General features: G+C 36.8%; 1 protein-coding gene across 2 annotated transcripts in view; it reads left to right on the top strand.

Moving 5' to 3' along the window:
* The window catches only part of kdm5c (lysine (K)-specific demethylase 5C), a 119191-nt gene that overhangs the window by 31687 nt on the left and 68682 nt on the right, over positions 1-18822 (top strand). The window contains exons 4-9 of one of the 2 annotated variants that reach the window (XM_039775742.1): positions 1345-1467; positions 1591-1761; positions 3935-4072; positions 16995-17066; positions 17614-17737; positions 17899-18098. In XM_039775742.1, the coding sequence (XP_039631676.1) occupies positions 1345-1467; positions 1591-1761; positions 3935-4072; positions 16995-17066; positions 17614-17737; positions 17899-18098 (828 nt within the window). The remainder of the gene's footprint in view (positions 1-1344; positions 1468-1590; positions 1762-3934; positions 4073-16994; positions 17067-17613; positions 17738-17898; positions 18099-18822) is intronic. The other variant, XM_039775743.1, reaches the window with a different exon arrangement.

Here is an 18822-nt window from a genome sequence, read left to right as displayed (position 1 = left end):
CCAAGCCGCGAACGCGGTGATTATTTATTTTAAAACTGGCCTTTGACAGGAGCTGTGGACCTGCTATACCACACACGTGAAAATTCAGAGAGTTGTAGCACGGGTTATTCACTGAATGCTAGCAATTGCCGCACTGACACTCATGGGAAGTCGTGGCTTTTTCTCGAGAGAGGTAAACAAGGGTAGCACACGAGTCATATTCCAAACAAAGGTCGTATACCAAGCAAAATTTTTCGTGTACAAACAGGACGTATACCAAGTTGGACTTATTCCAAAGCGTACATATACCGAGGTACCACTGTTTTTGCATATAACCTATGCTCATGTTCCCATATACTTTAAATCATCTCAAGATTACTTTTAGCAGCACTGTCATCATTAACACTGCCATTAGTTTGAGCTTCTTTCTGCTTTATTGTGAGAATGCTTGATTCTTCCTTACTGGCCTTATTTCCCACTTTGGCAAGTAACATGCCATTTTTTTCAAAAGATCTTAATAATATTATTTTTTCGTTGAGAAATGGCACTTTAAACTCCTTCTTAAGAAATGTTTATACTTGGGCACAGTCCGCTCCAGATGCAGATGTGCCCCTAGTCTGTTTATAGTTCAAGCATCTGGTGTTTAACATTGTGCGGTTGCAGAATCCACTAGCTTTCCCTAAGTTTTTTGTTTTGTTTGCCTTTACATATCAACCTTGCAGATATTTCCATTTCTGTCTGCCCAAATGTTCATCTTTGCTCGGGTCCTGAGCAATTTCTTGCCATGAATCTGTGGATGTTTGTCCATTTCTGTGTGCTTTATACATATCGCCCATCGTTACGACCGATTGAAGGGGTTTTGTGAATCAGACTGGTGTTGATACAGTTGCTCAAAGTCTCTGGCATAGCACCAGGAAGACAATCAAACTTGACTATAAAAAAAAGTAGAAATTGTAACAAGGTAACAGTGTAAGGGTCATTACTGAGCCTTGAGTACTGAGAACAGAGGGCCGGCACATCCACCAAGCCTCGTCTCCCCCTGCTTGTCCTCTTCCTGAGCTGGCACTCAAGCATAGTGCTTGGAATGTATCAAATTCAAGATTTCCTTTTTGGATGTTCTACCCTTAAATACAGTGGTCCGACTGCACTTTCATTTTATAGATTATGCTATATATTGTATATATTAAATGTAATTCATATTATATAAATTGTGTTTATTAAATATTACAGAATTTGTTTGGAATTGGTTTGGGGGGAAAAAGATTAAACTAATGAGAAAATGTGCTTAGAGGAGTTGTGTTTTGGAAAATTAAGCATTGTCCACATTTAGGAATTAGTTTTTTTTTTTCTTTTTTTCTTTTTTAGGCTGAGACACGGGTGAAACTAAACTATCTGGACCGCATTGCCAAATTTTGGGAAATTCAGGGATCATCGCTGAAGATACCCAACATTGAAAGAAAGATTCTAGACCTTTATAGCCTGGGCAAGGTAATGTGTTTTGATGAAAATACTGAAAAACTATAATCGGTTCGTCTATTCTGTATGAAGTTTTTAATGATGTATACAACTTCTCTAATAATCCAATTTGTTAAATGTCATTCCTATTTTTAGATTGTAACAGAGGAGGGAGGTTATGAAGCAATATGTAAAGATCGAAGGTGGGCACGTGTTGCTCAGAGACTTGGCTATCCCTCTGGGAAGAACATTGGTTCCTTGCTGCGCTCTCATTATGAAAGAATTGTATATCCCTTTGAGATGTTCCACTCAGGAGGAAACTTCATGGTAAACTGGCCAATAAATTCAGTCAACATCTAATTAACTCTGTTTTTGGCAATTTATTTTTTATGTTGGCTTACCTAATTATACATCTTCTATTTGGTATGGCAATGACCAGTAAATCATGTGTTTAATAGGTTATTCAATACACAAAACACAATAAAAATGTTCATTTATAACTATTCAAGATATCAATAACATAACATTTACTTTCAGGATTACTATGAAAGTGATCCTGTTCATAAATTGAAAGGTTTTACTTTTTTACTTTTCTGTAGTAATGTTAACAAAATTTAACAGGCAATTCAACAGAACCTTGCATGGAAGATTGTTTGATCTAAAGAATACTTTTAGGCTGTAATGCTATGAAAATATTGTCAGTGATTTTGATACTCCTCTAATGACAATGGAATAAGCGAGAGTTCATTCACCTTCAAAGTACAAATTCTGTGTTTAAACTGCTGTTAAAAGTTGCAAAGCTTTATTTTGTCAAAATTGGTCAGTCATTTTTAAAAACTGTATGTGGTATACCCTTCGATATGTTGGTTTCTACACACAGAAAGGCTCAGGTATACTGTTATGTGCTTATAAGGAAAGCCCTTAAATTTAAAGAGGACATTGAAAAAAGTATTCTGATGTAAATTTTGAAGGAAATAAACTCCTGTTGGACATTGTTTTATGATGTATGAATTGAACTGTTTACTCCTACCCATCCTCTTCATGGACAACAGAGTATTAAAGTAAAAGTGCAGGATTAGGTTTCTGGTTCATTCTGGATGTGGTTTAGCAATGTTGTACTGCTAATGTATACTATCTTGTCCACTGTGAATTCCTTTATATCAGTGGTGAGAGTTTGTTACTCCCTGGTAGCTTCCTATAATCAGCTAATCGAAAGAAGCTGTGTAATATCAGAATGTAGTATGTAATTATTGAAGAGTTTTGTAAAGTAATGTAAAACCAGGCTGTTTCTGTGTTTGTCCTTTATTCACATCCACATTGTGCAGACTATCTCAGACATATTTTGCACAGGTCCCCATTTGTACAGTTGAAGGCCATAAGCTGTATTTCATTGTGGAATAGTTTCCCTTGGGAAAGTTTTAGTGACCACACCTGCACTTTCTTATACCCCGGGCAGTACTGGGTTCCTTTGAAATTAAGACATTGTAGAGTATCAAGCTATGTGGTCATGCTTTGTAATTTTCATTGCTGCAAGTGTGTAGTAGTATCATATAGAGCTTAAATAGTCTGAGAGAAAAATCAGTTAAATTGATCAGTTAAGATAAGGTGAATTACTTATTCTTTACCTAGCATGGTAATAAAATGTCCTCATTTTGTTGCATTTCTGAACTTGAGAGGAAGCCTTTAAGTAGTGTGGGGATGTGAGAAATTAAGGATAGATGTGTGCAACAGATGCTACTCAAATTTCAAGTTGATTCAGGTAAAGTTCAAGATCTCCATGTTTTGTATTTGACAGAGATGCATGGTGGTTCAGTGGATAGTACTGCTACTTCAATAGCTTTAGTGAGTGCTGTTTGTTCTTCGGTCTGGTCTTGATGAGCATAACAATTCAGTGTTTTGTGGAAATTGTATATTCTGTTTATGTGGGATTTCTCAGGGTTGCAGGTGTTTGCGTATGAGCAGTAGACTAGAAACCTGAGTTGGTTCCTGCATTGGATATATAAATATAAATGACTAAAATAAAAGAATCAGAGAAATGTTTGGTTTGATGCTTATCAATTTAAATATTTCCTTTTTGAATTGTAATATTAAACATTCATGTATTTTTGGATACTGCCATGTTTACATATTTAAAGTTTGTTTAGTGGCCCTATTTTTGGTATAATATGAATTTCTTTAATGTATATATAGCTTATGCCATTGTCTATTCATACTGTTAGGTCAGTATGCTTGAATTGTAACTTAAGGAGCTGAATACAACAGCACTACTTTGTGTTTTTAATGTACAGATTAATATTCTTTTAAGAATGCAATACAGCAAACACAGGTTTTTCTTGTTTGGATTGTAATGTCCTAGAATTAATAAAAAAAAAAATGTTCACAGAGGTAACTCTGACAGAATCCCTTTTTGTTTGTTTATTTGCTTCTTTTACCTGTACCCCCTTCAGAAGGATATACAGTTATTCAGGTGCTCTCTCTAATCTCTCTGTTTCCCCTTCAGCCAACTAAACCTCGCCAGCATTATGAGAGTGAAGATAAGGACAAGGAGTATAAACCACACAGTATCCCTTTGAGGCAGTCTGTGCAGCCTTCAAAAACCCACACTTATGGTCGTAGAGCCAATCGCCTGAAGCCTGACGTGAGTATCAAGTAAATGTTCAAGATTTGGCCCTATATGAGGGATCAAGCCAAATTTTTGTTTTTGTCAAGTTTGTGGGAAAAAATCTATAATGCTCTAACTTGTGTCTACATAACCTTCTACTATGAAATGTTATATGAGGAGAAAGTAAAAGCACATATTAAATGTGTCATGGAGGAAATAGTTGGAAAAACTACTGGACTAGGTTTGTTTGCATTGTTACTTGGTTTGTGGATTGAGGTGCAGGTTGCACTGTAATAGATAGTTCATTAAATAGTTCAGGGCTTCAGTTTCATATTTGACAGAGAGGAATATTTTACCCCAGTGTAACAACAAATGAGGTGGATTCTAATGTGTTGGTTGGATTTAAGCATAGGATGTATAAAGCATGACTTGATCAACATGGACTACCTAATTTATCTTAACATGTGCATGTATTACATTTTATTTACCGTAGATCCCGGAATACAGGCCGACCCGGTATATTAGCCGAACCCCTTCTCTACCTACTAAATTACATGTATTTGCCGATGACGGTATTTAAACCGACCCCCTTCTCCAAGCAACATTTTCTAAATTTCCTTAAAAGTGTCTCTTCGGTATATTTATAATGTTTATCGTGAGAATTTGAGACTGCCGGCATTTTTGATATATAATATAATGTGCATAATTTACCAAAACACCAATAATTTTTCTAATGTACTAACCAAAAAGTTATAAAAAGTGCCTAGCCTACTTCGATTAAGCTAGGAGCATTGCGGCATGCATGGTCGCAGCGGCTCAGGGCTCTCCTTTTCAGTGCACTTTTTTGTTGTTTTTGTACTTTTTTTGTCCTTGTTTGTGCACGATCGGTTTGGCGAACATCCGCTACACCATTCAGAACCTTATAGACATCGGTGTCCAGAGCCAGACATCTGTTTCGAGTGTTTTTCATCACACGCACAACATCCCAGACAACATAGCGAGACCACTGGGCTCTCCGTGGATTGTTGTCGGGTCTAGGAGACAACACAGACGGAGGAGGGAAAGAAAGCAGAAGCGGGGCCGCAGATCCGGCGTTATGCTAAAGCTAAAAACAACCATACAAGCCCTATACAGAACTTTTTTCTGCACTGTAGAAGCTGCTTTTAATCTCATTGTAGATGCGTATAGTGACAATAAAAGGCATTCTATTCTAGAAACAATTTCATACTGTACTCACCATTTAATTTGACATCTTTGGGCTGCAGTAAGGGAGGAGATATTTCCACACGATGTCCATCTTCGTTTCGATTGCGATCGCTTACTTTTACCTTCTCTTCCTTCCTTAGCAATTATGTGTCTTGCTTGCATGGTCTTAATGAATTATATATATAGGTAAATCACTGCAATTACATCCACAAACACATGTATCTGGGCTCCAACTGACGCTACTAACGCTCTCGATTGTTTGTTTACAATCGCGCAAGCGGATACACGTGACCGCATCCGTTTCGTAACGCAAGATGTCGATCGTAAATCAAAACAAAAAATTTCATTTTAAACTTCCCGATAATTTATTATGAATTAAAAAAATCAACAACTAAAACACTTTTTTGAATAAATTCTTTATTTAATTTAAAGTACCGGCATGCAAAGTTACTTCATCTGAAAGATGGCTCTGTGGTTTCATCATTATTTACTTCCGTATTCAACGGCAAAACCGGCATTGTGCTGGAAATCTTGAATCTGAAACGATACTCGTTGTATAAACCGACCCCCCAAACTCCAAGCCAAAAATCTACGACGAAATTCTCGGCTTATATAACGGGATCTACGGTACTGATTTTTTTTCTTTCTAGTAAATGACAAATAAATACTACTTAAAGTCAGTATTGAAATGAAATTTCAAAGATTATTATATCATCGTCACTTGCATGACTGAAGGTTGTTAAGGATAACGTTAATACAGGATTTTTATTTACACATTCTTTTGAAACAATGCACTTTTCATACTAGGTTTGATGTTGTGACATTTATGTTTACATTACTATATGGAGATTACATTAGCTGATTAGTAACACTTGTATAGAGTAATATTTAATAGACAAGTCAAATTAAGTAATATTTAAATTATCACACACGATACTTAAATTTTCCAATTGTTCTCTCCTATTCAAGAGTTGCTCCAATTTGTGAAATCAAACCTGTTAATTTAAGTTTATCTCAGAATTCTTATAAAACAGACTATTTTGTGTTCAAACTACAATACTTCACATGACTGCTCAGTCTTTGCTTTTGCTTGTGCCCATTTATTATTGCAGAATTAGTTATGTAAGAGCAGAACTTAGTTTTAGCTGGAGACTGCATTGCATGTATACCTGTACTAATTGGTATGAGCTGTTTATGCTTTGGTCAAATATTAGTTGTTAATGATCAGTGTTGGTTTTTGGAAACCAAAGTAAACAATACAAATTTAATGTTGGTTTATTTTTTTCAGTATTTAAGTGTGCAGTTTCAGTATTTCTACTAATTGAGCATCTGTGAGATTTGTGCTTCCGTTAACACTGTATAGAGTTTTTTTTACCTCTGGCTTCAAAACATTAACAAATGTCTGGCCAGCACAGAAGTTTTGACCTGCCAACTTAATACATTTAATTTTGTCATGATGTATAGACAAATGTGTGCGAGCTTGGTGCCCTTTCCAAAGTTTAATTCTGTCCTGTGCCCTGTGCATACTGGGTGGGTATTGACCAACGTCTTTGATGCCAATCAGAAGATGGATGGTTAGACTGATACCTGTATTTCCATATTTGTAACAAACTGAGGATAAATGTGAAGTTAATGTTCCATTATCAAGGCTGTGTATGCCACTGTATTGGCCACATCATCAGTCTCTCAAAGCATGCACGAGTCTTGTTTTTATTGCTCAGTAAATTCGATAATGACAAAAAATGACAATGAAAGCTTTGTTTGCCATGAAAGACCAGCAGAATTTCCTTGCTTTATTAAATAACACTACAATCCCTGAAGCCTACGGGGAAAAAAGTCATAATCCCAGGCCACCTTAAATTCCTTCACATCTCCTCATCAGCGTTTTTGTTTTGCAAATGTTTGATCGACATAGGCTTGTTGACAAAGTACATATGAAATACAACTCCTTATTTAGGGAAAGATCCCAGTCGTCGCAAGGGAGAGACTTTCTGAGACTGTGGTCATAAAGCTTATGGAGCTGTTTCTGGACATAGGCAGAATCGTAACAACAGACAACTTCATGTCGCTTTTGTTGGCTAACAGACTGCTGTACCACAACACAACTCTGCTTGGCACCATAAATAAAGTGCAACGGTACCTTCCACCTGCAGCTATAAATGCTTCAGTACGCAAACAGTGGTACCAAGAATGCAGACAGACTTCTTCTATTTGGGCACATCCACCATCAGCATGGCACTGCCAGACACTGGCGTGGAGAATTGCTTGCATACTGAAGTGACTTTAGCTGCAAGTGGAAGCTGCAGTCACACTTTACGTAACTTTTTTCTTAAATAAGGCGTGGCATTGCACATGTACTTTGTCAGCATGTCTATGTCGATCAAACACATGAAGCTCTGCAGTCTACTTGTGATGTTACGCTGTAGGAAGATAAGTATAAATAAACAACATTTGATGTGGCTTTTATATAAGTAACATATAAATGTTTTTTTATATAAAGACCATCAAAAAACAACCACCAACAGAACTTTGCACTATACCTTGGCGAGCTCTGTAGGCCGTGCTGTTTCGTTGAAGGACATTTGTGTGGCAGATTCACTGGCAGGATGACTCCCAACCTCTTGCTGCATCCAAACAGTGCCATCTTTTGCCTTTACGCCTGGTACAGCTGCGTTGTTCTTATGTGTGACTGGACGTTTCTTGCGGGAAGGGCTTCTGTTCTCTTCATTCTTCACACATTATGTACTTCATGTCTTTATTTTGTCAATTATTATTAAAATATGAAAAACGTTTCTTTTAGTTAAACGTTCAACAATTCCTGCCTCGCATTTCATCTTACATTTACCCAGATCACTGTAGACACCGAACACAAATGAAATGCATGTGTTCCAAATAACGATGTATTATGTACCCTTTTAACCCTAGACAATTCCAGGCACCTAACACCCAGATAAACAGACTTGAGCTGACTGTACTTTTTGTCCGACTTGAGCGGTGTAAGTGGGGGATTAGATAGCAGGCTACTTGCTACTAGTGCTGATCGACACATTTGCAAAACAAAGACGCTGATGAGGAGGTGTGAAGGAATTTAAAGTGGCCTGGATTACAACTTTTTCCGTAAGCTTCAGTGATTCTAGTGTGAAACCATGTTTGATACATTCGATCCCATGCCAAAATACAAGGCTTGTAGTTGATTCAGGGGTGTTCTATTTACACTCATTAAAAATTATGTTACACCTTGGTCACAATAGTGCTTTGTTTTTTAGCAAATAGTTTTTTGCTTGGCTTTAAAAACACTTTTAGTCCCAGGTTTATACTTCTCACGATGGTATGTGGACGCTGCTGCTATGCAAGCAGTGTACTGTTTACGCTTGCGCGCGTACTTTATGTAAATCTAGAGGATTCCACCAAATGGCAGTGTGTGATATTATCACAGTGAGAAAACAATGTTCGGCTTTGCTGTGTTGGAAATTGCCTGAAACATCCATTAAATTCCCAGGATATATTGCCACAATATGATTACATCCAGTAATAACCTTGACAGAGTATCAGCTCATCACAGGGTAACTATAAGCACACACATACACTTGCGTCATTTTAGCATCACCAAATCCCCAAACCTGCATGTCCTTGGAAGGAAACCGGAGCACACTATGAAAATCCACGTGGAAAATATACAAACTGTATATGTGCCTCCCCCACATGTGTAATTATTAACAATATTAATTATTTAAATTAACGATTTATCTGTAAAATGTAGCATACATGCTATAACACATTTCATCATGAAAGTGATATTAAGTGTAAATCTAAGGCTTCTAAATATGCAGAGAGCTAGAATATCATAAATTTAATGTATTCTATGTGGCAATTGCTGCCTGCCGCTGCTGTCAGTCAGGAGGAAGGCCCTGAAGCACATAGCAATTAACTGGGTCAATTTTAAGATGTTGTTCATAATGTTCTACTTAATGACAAAATAAAATACAAGATTAAAATAGAATTTTTGAGATTAAAGTAGAAATTTCCAATTTTTTTTTCTTTCACTGTGTCCATAATTTTTTTTTCTCCTGTGGCTCAAATAAGCTTCCATACTTTTTGTTGCTATTGCAAATTTGCAAAAAAAAAAAAAGACCTTTGAAATGTATTGCATCATTACGATAGAGGAATATGCAACTCTTGTATTGCCTGTGTAAGAAATAGTTGAAGAAAAGCACCACAAATACATACGTATGTCACCATTTAAGTTTGATGATATGCTTCACCATATTGAACCAACTTATCAAACATTGAAGCTCACACATTAATTCTGTAGGTTCTCCAAAGCAGCTTGATGTCACATCTTGATGGTAAACAAATACTCTGACTTCATGTCCCAACTGGAACACACTGCATCCCCCAATTTTATTTGCTAGTATTGTATCTCACGGACATGTGACGTTAATTTCTGAGGGCATGCTCAGAGGACACATGAAATGAACACCGGGAATGCCTGGCAGCCTTGGTACGTGTTCATATGCGTTCTGAGTGGGAAGTATAAACCAGCCCATGCAAAATGTCTAAATGGTAATGGAAATTTGTTGTTTTATACAGCAAATTTTTTATTACATACTCTTACAACCACCATTCTCATGGTTCTCCAAAGTCTTTATTTGTAACCATAATGAAAAGTATTATCTGTTGTAACAAATTAACATTTTTATCTTTCTGTTTGCATGAATGTAAGATTAAATGCCTTGTGATTTTTACAGTGTTGCTTGCATGCTGTATTGACTGTGCAAAACAAATTCAGCAGGGTCTGTACTTCCTGTTTAAGAAGCAAGTAAAAACAGAAGTCACAATGTCCAAAACTATAATCATAGCTCTCTTTCTAAGGTGTTTCTGATTAGTATGATGTTCTGGGTGGAATCCGTGAAGGCAGTATCCAGGCAAACTGTATTGTCCAGTTGATCAGTCTATTTTATCTGACAGATTGCTTTTATGCACACTACAGCTTAACCTGGTAACTCTGTTGACATTCTCAGTTTTTACATAAGTGCTGAGAAATTCAATGATGGCTTAAATTAGGTGTACTAAAGATGATTAGAAGGCTTTTGTTCATGCAAGCGTGTTCCTATTTATTTATTTATTTTTTCTTGTTTTCCACTGTTTATTCATGAACGCATGTTTCCAAGGAATACTGTCATGGGAATTCTTCAATTGATGCAAACTTCTGCTTAGAAACCAATTATAGAACTCTTGTCCATGTAGTTATATTTATTCATTTAGATAGTTTTTAATGGTGATTTACATTTTGAACTAACATTTTCACTGTTATTAAGATTGTAGAAAATAATAGCATTATTATTTTATTGTCAAATATAGATATATCACTAAATGAATATTATTTTTTTTACTTTGCACTAATTTTAGTGTTGTTACTCCAGACATGCTATGTAATAGTAGATCAGCCTTTTTCTTATATTTAATGGTTAGCTTGTGTCATTGTAACTAAGGTACAGTATTCTGTTTCTTAAATATAGCTTTTTACATCATATTTTAAGGTAGATTTTTTTTTTTTTCTTTCCACTCACAATCCGTCCTGGGCATGACATTAAACTTCATCCAGCCCTGCATGTAGGCCCTCCAACCTGCAGGGAAAACCTGGAGGTTGGTGGCAGAATTGGCACTCCAGCTACAATTGAAAAACCTCACACTGTTTCATTCCATCTGAACTAGTGTGGTTCTGAGGTGTCACCTGTTACATGGCTGCACTCGGGTCCTAATCTGGGATCCCGAGTTGGTTTGTTATGTGGTGGGTGCAGCAATGCGCTGTATCAGCACATGCTTCTAACCTCTCTCTCTCACTATCTTGGATATACAATTGTACTAGGGTAAACTTTTTAAGACTTTTTTACCATCCTGAAAGTATTATTCTGCTGCTTATTCCGTTCCAGTTTGCTGCTAAGAAGAGATTACAAAAAGCAAAAACTGGTTTCTTTTCTCAATAATAGCAAATTAAATGACATATTTTTTATTTTTATTTTTATATTGTAACATATTTAAAAAGCCTTCTAAATGTTAGCTAGGGGTGCATGGCATACTGGTACTTAAAAAGCACTGAAAAAACAAATTTTGGAAACAGTACAGTACTAGCATTTGGGTAATTTCAGAACCAGAAGTAACAGTGGCTTTGAAATACCTTGTTCTCAGCTCGTCATTTTTCTCCCCTAAGACACGTTGTAAACTCTGCAGGGTAATAACCCTCCACCCACCCTTTCAGTGTACAAAGGCGGTGTTTCTTAAATCATGGGTCACAAATGTTTGTGGTAGTTTGCCACGTGATTGTGTATTTAAATTACAAAAGCTTATCCAAATTCAAATTCTGGGCTTAGTGATATACCACTATTTATTGTACTTATGTTGCAGTATGGGGAACAATGCCCATTGATGCATCATGGAGAACTTTTCTTGTTTGTGGCAAGGAAATATAGTAAATGTTCCTCAACTCCAATCTCAAAACCAATTATAAAGTCAGTCTAATGTGACTGACAGCAGAGAGGCAAATAAGGAACTGACAGATAAGCTTGTGAGGTGAATAGACTATAAAGTAGATTGAAATGACTAATGAGAGCAGGTGTGGGAAAAGGATGTGACGATTTTCTGGGTGTTATGAAGGCCGAATGATTTGGGTGGGAATAGATCTGATTAAGTTTGGGTCGCAGAGTTGCACGAGAGACAGGAAGGCGAGACCAGATTTCCAAGATAAATAACTTTATTGTTGAACATGCAGGATCAGTTTCAAGGCTTTATTCCAAATACAAGCTTTTTCTTCAGCACCAAATACGAGCAGCGACGAAGGCAATCGTCCTGCTTTAGCTCCCTTCTTCAGTTTTAAAGAATACAAAGCCCTCTTCCTCGAGCGGGATCAGCAGCTGAGAAGCACTGGTTGGTGCAGACGCAGTCTAAAGAAGACAGGAAAGGACAGAAAGCAAAAGGGCAGGTGAGAAACCAGTTTTAAATGTTCTAAAAGTCATGCGACAAGCATGTTACGTGGTAAGCATGCAGCTGATCCCTTAGAGGATAAGTTAAGAGTGTTTGTTTCTCATTAAAATACTGTATAAGAGGGAGTTTTTGAAGAGCATCTGTGTTAGTTGGTCATTGGTTTACTGTTTAAGGTAGTATCTGTATGCACAGCTGCCACTGTCAGAGACAGGAAAGATGTGGCGACATTGGTCACAATATATATAGTGCTGTGCTAGTGTTGTACTCAAAATGCACTTTCAGTGGAAATGAACAAACTCCTCTGTGGCTCTTTGCATGTTCGCTGTTATGGCATATGTTGAATCCAAATCTGCATCATAACTGCAAAAAACATTTTGCATTAATGTTCCTTGGCGAGGAAAAATTCTCTCTTATCACACTGTATGAAAGTGGTCTGATAAATATCCATCAACTGGTATTGTGAAGGATGTGTTTGTTAGACCACTGAGAACTTGTAGGAACACCTGAAAATATTTAGATAAGCAGAAGATGCTCAGCAAGATGTCTGCTGGTAAAGCTAAATATTTCAAACTGGTCTCAAATCTTCAACAACATTTACTCCATCACCTATATTCAAGTGGAGGTAAACAAAACTGCATCAATTTATTAGTTTTTGAACTAATTTATTCCTTATCCAGCAACCATATGTCAAGTGATTAAGTTAAGGGACTTTTTTTACTATCATTTCAAAAATCCTCATATCATTGTGCTGCACCCCAAGAATTTCTTTCAGCTTTACTAAATCTTACACTAGGCCTTTCCACTTGTAGTGATATATCTTGGGTATCTATTCATATTTTGAATGCAGTGCACCCTGTGTGGAGTGTGTATTCTCCTGGTGCCTCAACTGTTCTTTCACAGTTCAAAGACATGACATGCTGGCTCCTGTGTGTGTCTCTCTCTGTTATGTTCACTCTGCGATAGACTTGGCATCCTAACCAGGGATTGTTCCTTCCTTGTGCTCTGTGCTTGCTGGGATAGGTGTCAGCTGCCACAAGATCCTGCTCAGGATAAGCAGGTTTGGATGGATAGAGTACTGTTCTAACAGTATGTTTACCACTTTTTTTCTCTGAGAAATGCTCCTGATCGGAAACAAAAATTACCATTTTATTATTTGGCCCTTGTTATTTGTCACTTTATGATTCCCCTGTTATGGTAATCCTCTTCTCGGGTCTCAGTATGATACTGATTTTCTTTTTTGTGTCCTCAGATTAAAAAGTTTTAAGAACCCCTGCACTAGAGAAAGGCAATGTGGGACAATCCACCTAAACCAGTTTTTGTTTTTTTTTTTTTTTTTAAAAGTGAGGTTGACAATATATGATATGGGGCTTTACAAAATAACTTTGTAAAGTTTGGTAAGTAAATATTAACAAATATCATGTATGCTTGGTGTACTAATGGGCTGGTCATTCTCTTCTCCTTTATTCTCGGTTTCACATATTAAAAGAAGTGTTAAATAACATATAAACATTCCAGACAGCACGGCATGGTGTCAACAGACACTATTTTCCAACAGGCAATCAAAACCTGACTTGCTGCTGTGCTGCAGAGCTCTGCCCTGGGCTTCAGGTTTTGAAAGGAAAATACAATAATCTAGAAAATTGACCTTTTTAACACGTGCTGAGACCCCTGGCACCAAGCATGAGCATGAAACTTACATTTGTGCCAGTCACTCCCATAATGAATCCCTTTAAAATGATTGTGAAGCTTCGCATTTGTCATTGTATACCGCTGTCAGTCACATTAGTGTCTATCACTTGTGACTTGGCTTTGCTCAGTCTCACTAAAGCTGGGGTATGGGGGTGGGGAGGCAATACCTAAGTAATGGATAGATCCTTGGGTCAAATATCTACATCATCAAGTGAAAATTAGATTCAGCTTATGCTAAAAAAGGAAAATATAATTTTAATAATGTAGAGTTTGACTTGTGAGTCCTTATTCTAAGTACTAACTGCTATCAAAACAAAATACAGGGCATGTTTGCATGTGGAAGAAGGTTTTAAAGATTCACTGTTATCCATCACTTACAGAATTGAGAAACTATGCAGTCTGAGAGAAGCACACCCATCTTCGTAGTTTACCAGGTACTTGAAAATATATTTAACAGTGTGGTGTAGTGCAGTTCTAAATCTAAACAATATGAAAAAGTGTTTTACCTTCAAGTGTTCTGTGCATTTTCTGATAATACATGATTTGTTTGGTGTTTTCCTATAAAGGGGTCGTAATTTTTTTTTATTTTTTTCTGTCCCTTTAAAGAGGTCCGTGATCTGATAAAGTTTGAGAACCCCGCTCCGTTTTTGCAGTAGTTGCACTGAATTAAAAATAATTCTTAAATACATGTAATAACATTTAAAATGATAATGCAACATTTAGCACATTTATTAGTTTTCATTGTGAAATGTGTAGACTCACAGTGCTCAAGTTTATATAAAAAGATGGATGAGCAATGATGTTCTGTCTTCTGATGTCAAGACTCAAAAAGAAGCATTATCAGGAAAGAAAGATATCAATTACTGCTTTAAAGGAATGCTCCTTCCAGTAATTTCAGAGAAAACTATTAATCTTGTGTTCTTATGGAGAACAAAGGTGTAACATTTACTGATATCCTATTGGTCAGTAGGTAAACTATTACCTACCAATCCACCCCAATAAGTCATTCTTATGTCAAACACAAAAGTGGATGAAGCTGCTGTCAGCTATTTTTATAATGATTGCCCAGCCTTTAAGCACTGACCAATCATTACAACAGAGCTATGCATCTGTCAGTTTCAAATCTGTAACTTTTTTTTTTTTTTAAAAAAAGATGTCCTTACTGTAGCATCAAAGGGGAAAATGGGTCATATTTTAAATGCTGTAAATCATTTATGTTTACAGATAAAATTGTCATTAAAATGCCATAATGTATAATGATACTGCAACAGGCTCAGAATGCTTTGACAGCAAAAGCACAGTGCACACCAGGCCAAGGTATGTTGCAGACTGAAAACTACAAGGGATCTCCTATCGAAGGACCCCCACCCCAACCCATTCTGATGCCTCTACTTCATGTAATGACCTTACGTAAATCTGGTACTTCATTTTGGCTCACTGTGTACTAATTTTAAAAGCAGTTCAATTCACCCTGTCCACTTTGGAATGGTTCTTTAGCATCTTCCTCCTCATCGCTGTAATACTTACATGGAAAACATTAAATGTTTCCCTGAATCAGCATAAATTTATTTTAGCACTATTAAAAACAGTCAAAATAAAGTAGCCCTGCAAATAACAATGCTTTACTGGTGGTGGTGTATAAATTGGGGACAGTGAGACAGGTGGTGTTACCTCTGACTTTAGGTAAGGTGAGAAGCAGAGCTGGTGGTGTAAATGTGTATGCAGTAATGGATGCGTGTGTGTGGAGCTGCATGGAAATACCTGTGGAAAAAATGGACAGTAGCATCATTGAAAGATGGCTAATGAAGGAAACTGCAGACTACTCAAGCCCTGCAAAAACACCCATGCTCCCATAAGTATCTATATTCTCCCTATTGGAAATTTACTTCAGATAATTAGGTTTCTTATGATGAACTAAAATTCCAGAATGTATCAACTTCGTGAACTGAGGTATTGCTGTATTTTGAAAACTTGTTTGAATCTACTGTTATTGCATTAAATGTTTAGGAATTAGTTATTGTTGTGGCATTTGAATTTAATGTAACTGAATCCTCCTCTATCTTCAGATCGCTAATCAGTAATGAATACATAAGAAGGGTCAGATTGGATAAGTCAAGAAGAGAGTTTTTTTTTTTAAACTAAAGTAGCTTTTGTTAGAAAAGGTTAAAGGACCAATTAGGGATGATGTGTTTGCTGGGCATAATAGTAGGCATTTTGGACTTTAAAATATGGAAATGTTCATTTTTGAACTGCACATATGAAAGTGAATTAACAAGACAGGGACTGAGTTTTTTTAAATAGTACTGTTCATGATGTTGCTTACATGTCATCTTTGCACTAACATGACTTCTGACCTCTTTACGGTATTACCATTTTTCTGGATTTGGTTTTCTTCTTGGCACCCTGGTTCTGATTTTAAGTACTAACTTTTAATTTGCACTTTACTTATGTATCATTTAGAGTTTTTAATTTATCAACATTATTAACACTACTGTATACCAAGGGACCTCTTTCTATCACCCAGTCCCCATTCACTCACTCTTTGTTTCTGTTGATACCTCTGTTGTGACAAATGAGAATTCCAAGAAGCTCTCATGTAACAATTTTTGATAGAGGCTCAGTCTTTCAGAAAATCTGAAAACTGAGTCTTATATTTTATAATAGTCTAGTAGAACCTTTTATTTATACAGGCTGCTTAGCAGGGCTCAATTTTATGCAGGTACACGTTTTTTTATAACCATCTCTGCTTTTTAAATTTTTACTTTGTTCTTTTTTTACAGTAGATCTTAGTCTGGCTGGGTGTTACCCAAATAAATATTTCTAATCAGTCAAAAGAAAGCCGTTGTTGATATGTGGAAGAAAATGCTGGCCCAGTCACCAAAACAGAATCCTCATTAGTCACACAGAGACCTTTTGAAGCCCTCCAATAATGGCATGTCACTAACTCGAAGCACCACCCCTCAACATCTCATTGCGACTCCCACACATCCATTCCTAATTACCTTTTTCTGGTCCACCTCATTGCATCTCTCCAGCCACCCCCCACCCCCATTATCGACATTGTGTTCTTGTTTCCATGCAGGATTCGGAGAGTTCAGAAGTGCCACCGAACCAGCAACTTTCCAAACCTGATCCTGACCCTCATCGCACTTGGGTATTGTCACTCTCTAGTCTGTCTGTATGTGTGTGTTCTTGTGTGAAAGCCCCCATCCAACTTATTGTGTTTCAAACATACATATGCATTCAAATACATGCATTTTAATGTACTCTGAATATCTCGCCATTGTAAAGAAAGCATCACAAGCTTACATCAGTGTGTTTCTGTTTTATTTTCTGTGATAATTGAGTCATACTGATCACTTTAAGTATTTATCAACAATACAGTGTAGGATTAATTTCCATGTATTTGGTTCCCCGGATCAGCTGTTCCTACCATGGGTACCCTTGTCATGAATTGCCGATCATCTGATTACAGCATGTGTTGGGAGCGTAGCCTTCAATATGTGTCCTAAGTATAAGTATTTTTAAAGATATCCTCATGAATCTGAGGTGTGTGCACATCCATCGTTCTGGTATTATGAACATGAGCCAAGGTTGATCTCTAGAAGTAAGGCTGACTGTATACCCATTCCCATCTTTCTAGAAAACCCTTTCCTTTTTACTAATACTAAATCTTGCTTTTATTTTTGTATCTCTTACAGCCTGAACCTACAGAAGAAGATATTGAAAAGAATCCTGAACTGAAGAAACTGCAGATTTATGGAGCTGGACCCAAAATGATGGGTTTGGGACTTGTTCCAAGAGACAAGGCAATGAGAAAGAAAGGTATGGCACTCAAAGTGCACGGTTAGGTTGATAGCACCATGTTTCGGGGGACAGAGTTGCTTTAAGTAAACCTATAGACCCAATCAAGCAGCGAACTCTTTAGTATGACATTCCTAAAGGATTCTTTATTTAAAATATACATTTTTCATCCGACTCCTCAGATGAACTGCCGCAGACTGTCATTGTGAAAGATAGCATATCAATAAAGGAAGAGCCTCTGTCACCAGGAGGATATGATAATGCTGATAAGGACACTTTAACTGACCAGCATGATGCAGAAGTGAAGTCTGAGAGCCCAAGCCAGGAGCCCTGCACTAAGATGACAATGCGGCTTCGGCGATACCATAACAGTTCCCAATTTGTGAGTAGCTCAGATATGCTTATTATTACCATATTCTTGTTTGTGTATTGAATGACCTGTTTGTAAATATTCTATATGTTTTAATTAATATCACTCAGCTGCAGTATTTTAATATACTATTACTTTTGGGGGTGCAAATGGTCTGCTTAAGTTTTTTTGCAACTGTTAAGTGTCTTTTTATTATTTCCCTAAATTTAGGCCAATTGTTAAAACAATAACATCCAGCCACACCATTTAAAAATGTTTCTATCCCCGTTAGATTCTGGTACTGGAAATAGCTTTTATTTTGACCAGCTAACTTTGTCATAAAAAATATGCCATAGCATAACAAATAAATTGATTAAGGAAACCTGCTCTTATGGCATTGTATTGTAGCATTTAGGGCTGCAGCTAACAGCTCTTCTGCTAATTGATTAGTTGGCTGATTATTACCTTAAATATTTGTTAGGTAATTTTAAGAAAATTCAATGTTTGAGGAAAAAGTGCAAGCATTTATTATTCCATAGTGAATTTTTTTTCTTCCACATGTAAAGCAGAGCATAAGTGTAAAGTAAAATTATATTTGCCAAAAAATGCACAGCGACTCACCTCGACACTTTAAAAGCTGACATCAAGGGTGGAAGTACAAGGCTGAAACCATTGTTAAGCACCAGTAAAGGTTTCCTAGAGTGTAAGGTTTCTTTTATCCGCAACCTGGCAGTAAAGACAATGAGTTGTCATTGTT

This window comes from Polypterus senegalus, chromosome 13 (assembly GCF_016835505.1).
Source record: "Polypterus senegalus isolate Bchr_013 chromosome 13, ASM1683550v1, whole genome shotgun sequence".
In the NCBI taxonomy this organism is placed as follows: domain Eukaryota; kingdom Metazoa; phylum Chordata; class Cladistia; order Polypteriformes; family Polypteridae; genus Polypterus; species Polypterus senegalus.
This window is presented reverse-complemented; position numbering and strand designations above follow the sequence as displayed.